The sequence below is a fragment of the Netta rufina genome (assembly GCF_964035555.1).
Source record: "Netta rufina genome assembly, chromosome: 31".
Lineage (NCBI taxonomy): Eukaryota > Metazoa > Chordata > Aves > Anseriformes > Anatidae > Netta > Netta rufina.
Window position 1 is genome coordinate 1807009 of NC_140155.1, and position 4562 is coordinate 1811570.

Consider the following 4562-nt stretch of genomic DNA (forward strand, 5'->3'; position numbering starts at 1 on the left):
TATGTATTTTCCTGTAAAATACCCTAGCATACAAACAGACCAACATTCATTTACTCTGGTCCTGGTTTTGCTTGCATTGTAGTGTCATTGGGTGTTTCAGAGATGGTTCTCATGGTAATTCTTGCCTGGGTAGGAAATTCCACTAAACAAGTACCTCCCTTAGTGCCTTTAGAGTGCTGTCACTCCTCATGGTGTTACATAATAAGAGACACCACCGTCAGGGTGAGCCATCTGCACCCACCCATGAACAGGTGATAAAACGGAGCTTCAGTGTGGGGGGGATTGACCTTGGAAATCTCCAGATGTCAGCCAACAGAACTCCCCTGAAGTTGGCAAGGAGAAGTGGATAGTGCTGCACGTGGGGCAGAATACCTGCATCCATCAGGGCAGGGTTTGGCATGAGCTGCTGAGGGGGAACCCTGAGGAGAAGGGCCTGGGTGCTACGAGGACACCATAGGAGCCAGTGGGACATGCTGACAGGGAGCAAGGCCAGCTCCTTATGGGGCTGCACTAGAGGCAGTGGGGGCCATCCAGACCACTTGAGTTATCGTCCGCCTAGACTCAGTGCTGCCATGCCTGTTTCTGGAGCAGTGTGGCCCAGGGTGCAGCTCCTGGTTTTGAAGAAATGCAGAGAAACTGGAGAGTGTGGAGGAGAGGTCTGCCAGGACTGCTTGAGGGGTGGTTTCAGACATGTAGGTGCTTTTCTTCCCAATAGGAAAGAGCATGGGAAAGAATGAATATCACAAAATGCAGCTGTGAGCACTGAGACTGAGGTGGAGGAGAAAGGTTCATTGAAGGACAGAGGTCACTCAGAGCCCCGGCTTTGTGTTTCATGGATTGCTGAGGGTAGATGGAGAGACATCAGTCAAGGCAGGAAGGTGCTCAGGTGAGAACAATGTGGGGAAGCAGGGTGGATACCAAAGTCCTGCAGGGAAACAGATGCAGACAGCATAGACCAGTGTGTGGTGGTTATGGTCAAGGTTCTTTTGCAAGGCTGAAAGTCCCCAACAGAGGGAACATCTTTATCTGCTGATCTTGACTCTTGGCTTTGTCAATGACACCTATAAGGAGAGAGTTTATCCTTACAGCAATAGGGTTTCAATGCCTCCTCATCCCCCTCCAGGAGCCTAGGAGATGTCCTCCTGTAGCCTTGTATTTGGCATTGCCCATTCCCACACTGCACTGACCCAGCAAGAGCCCTAAACCCCACTGGAGGAACAGGATCTCCCTTCTCCGAAGCTGGGGTTAGGGTCTGACTCTTGGACTTGATGGGACACATCGAGGTTTCCTCAGCCTCAAGTCCACCTTAACTTTACCTTTGCCTCCGTGTCATCACTGCCTGCACTCTTCTGCTCTAACAAGCCCATGGGGGGGCTTTGTCAGTAATGTCCCTCGGTGGGACTCATTACCACTGGGAGAAGCTTTGGCGTTTGCATCAGACTTTGACTATTTGAGAATTGTCTTCCATTTCCTCTCAGAGTCTGAGGCTCCTGGGCTCTGCTCCAATGCACTGGGGGCTTCAGTAAAATGCTTTGGGCTGAGCCTGTGCTACTGAGCTGAGATGGCTCATGGGGTGGAGGGAGGGAGCTCCTGGCAAGCAGGCAGCACTGCAGAGAAACAGCTCTGCCCAGGAGCAGCTCCTCTGCAAGGTGCAGCAGGGCTGGGGGCACTGCCTGCAGCTGACATGGGGAGAGGAGAGAACAAGGAGGGGTTCATAGTAGCCTGGGATGGGAAGGCAGAGGAGAGGTTACGGGGGGAGAAATCTTCCCAGCAACCTCCCCACGGTAAGTCTCTGGGTGCAGGGCAATGCTGCTGCGCACCCTGCCAGGCTCTTCTGGAGCTGGCACAGCCCTCAGCTGATGGGAGCTGTCAGGAGGACACTTGGTGAAGGGCATACAGGGTTTGTGTGCTGCAGGGTGGGCGTGTAGGGCCCAAGGGCTCCCTTCTCTTGGGGCCAGTTGCAGGCTCTGAAGCCAGGGGTTCAAGCAGGTGTGCCCAGGGCTGTGGTGCAGAGTAGGGTTCCTGCTGTGCTTTGGGGGCTGTGTGCCAGGGCAGCACCTCTGCTGCCTGCCGGGCTCAGCACTCAGCATACCTGGGGAGCTGTCCAGGGGCTGTGGGAAGAAGCTGTGAGTGGAAGGAGTCCCCGTGGTAGGGCAGGGCAAGGCAGGGTCCTGCTACTGCCCAGAGCCTGCTGCCTGGGGCAGGCTGCTCACAGCCCCATACCTCCCCAGGGCACTTCCCAGCAGAACTGCACGACAAGAGCTACCTGAAGGGAATGCACTTTCTAATGTCTCTGCTGCCATTTGCTGATGTGGTGAGGCAGGGCGATGGTAATGGAGTAGTGGCATCTGTATTAGAGACAAGGGCTCTGCAAGCATTGCTGCAGGTCTGTGAGAAACCTCAAAATATCTCTTCACACACCTCAGCCTACAGACAGTACCAACATCACCTTTGTTGTTTCTTGAGGAATTATTTGACCTTCTCCTCATGTACTGCAACAGGGAGATGTCCCTGGCCAGTGGACTTCTCAGATCGCTCCAGGTTCCCTTCTACCTGTTGTTGTAGACCAGCACCAACTGTTGCAGAGCCTACAGCAGAGCCCCTGCTGGTTGTGGCACTCTCAGTGCACAAACCAGACAAATGTCAAAGAGCGGCAGAAAGCTCTTCCTGAAATGAATGAGACAATGTTTTGCTTTGTGGGTTGTTTGCTGAGATATGCAGTGGATTGTAGTCAAAGAAGTCCTTAAATTTTGCACTGTCATTTCTTTGTTTTGTCAGGCTCCCTTGCCCAGAGGCAGTAAATGTGTAACAGCAGCTCCATCACCGATTTCCTCTTCCTGGCATTTGCAGACACACGGGAGCTGCAGCTCTTACAATTCTGGCTCTTCCTGGGCATCTACCTGGCTGCCCTCCTGGGCAACGGACTCATCCTCACTGCCATAGCCTGTGACCACCGCCTCCACACCCCCATGTACTTCTTCCTCCTCAACCTTGCACTCCTCGACTTGGGAGGCATCTCCACATCTGTTCGCAAAGCCATGGACAATTTTCTCTGGGGCAAGAGGACCATTTCCTATGCAGGATGCGCTGCACAGATCTTTCTGCTACTTTTTTTCTTTTTAGCAGAGTTTTCTCTTCTTACCATCATGTCCTATGACCGCTACGTTGCCATCTGCAAGCCCCTGCACTATGGGACCCTCTTGGGTAGCAGAGCCTGTGCCCAGATGGCAGCAGCTGCCTGGGGCAATGGTTTTCTTCACACTGTGCTGCACACTGCCAATACTTTTTCAATACCTTTCAAACAAAGCAATGCCCGGGATCCCTTCTGTGAAATCCCCCAGATCCTCAAGCTCTCCTGCTCAGACTCCTACATAAGGGAAGCTGTGATGTTTGTACTTTTTACTTTTCTCCTGCTGGGGTGTTTTGTTTTCATTGCTCTGTCCTATGTGCAGGTTTTCAGAGCTGTGCTGAGGATCCCCTCCCAGCAGGGACGGCACAAAGCCTTTTCCAAGTGCCTCCCTCACCTGGCTGTGGTCTTCCTGTTTCTCAGCACTGTCATATTTGCCCACCTGAAGCCCCCTTCAGTCTTTTCCCCTTCCCTGGACCTTGTGCTGGCAGTTCTGTACTCGGTGGTGCCTCCAGCATTGAACCCCCTCATCTACAGCATGAGGAACCAGGAGCTCAAGGATGTAATGTGGAAACTGATGGCTGGGTGTATTTCATAAGCCATAAGTTCACTGCATTTTTTGGACAATCACTCACAATGTTACTCATGATAGGCCAAACCTGATTTATATTCTTGTTTTGTGTTTTTTTTTGTCCCAGTTTTATTAGAATTGTTGTTCATCATTAAACCTCATTATTCATTGTGCCTTGTGTACATAATCTAATTTAAACCAATTACAGTGACTCTCACTTGCTGAGGTGATTAGCTCCAGGGAAGAGGCATTCTGCAGAGGAGCGGGGGAGGGGGGGGGAGGATCAAAGTGTGCAGGGGTTTCCCTTCAGGAGTGCCCCCTCTGTAGTAGGAAGGAAGCCTCTAGGGAGTGTAAACAACCAGGAGTGTTGTGCACAGAAGAGGCAAACAGGGCATGGGGTGCTGTGTTGGGTCTGTCTGAGCTGGAGTCACCTTTTCCCTGCAGCAGCCCACACAGTGCTGTGCTCTGCACTCGTAGCTGGAACAGCACTGATACCACGCCAGTGTTGTGTCTATTGCTGTGTTATATATGGAGTGGTAATTCGTGTCAAGAAAATGGTTGATATTAATAAAGAAGCGGGAGATTCAGGAATGTGGCCATGGGGGTTGGAAAACCCCGTGATTGAGTTGATTCAGGAGACTTCATACAGTCTCTGGTGGCTCGGGGGTGCTGGAGGTGCAGCTGTAGCCTGCTGTGGGAGTGGGGAGTGCTGGGGCTGGGGCTGCCCTGGGCACGGGACACGGCCGGGATGGCTGAAAGGAACGGGGATCAAGGTGGGGATGGGGAGTGAGCTGCGGGGCTGCCCCACTCTGCACTGACGCTTGTGGGACAGGAACGGAACGTCCTCCAACAATCCTTTTTTCA

At 52.5% G+C, this 4562-nt stretch overlaps 1 protein-coding gene across 1 annotated transcript; it reads left to right on the forward strand.

The window, feature by feature from the left end:
• Window positions 1-2801: 2801 nt before the first annotated feature.
• On the forward strand, window positions 2802-3725 carry LOC311220322 (olfactory receptor 14C36-like; the record flags this gene model as incomplete). The annotated part of the gene is made up of 1 exon (XM_084303830.1): window positions 2802-3725. One exon carries the CDS (start codon window positions 2802-2804, stop codon window positions 3723-3725), a length of 924 nt encoding a protein of 307 aa, XP_084159956.1.
• Between the last annotated feature and the right edge of the window lie 837 nt (window positions 3726-4562).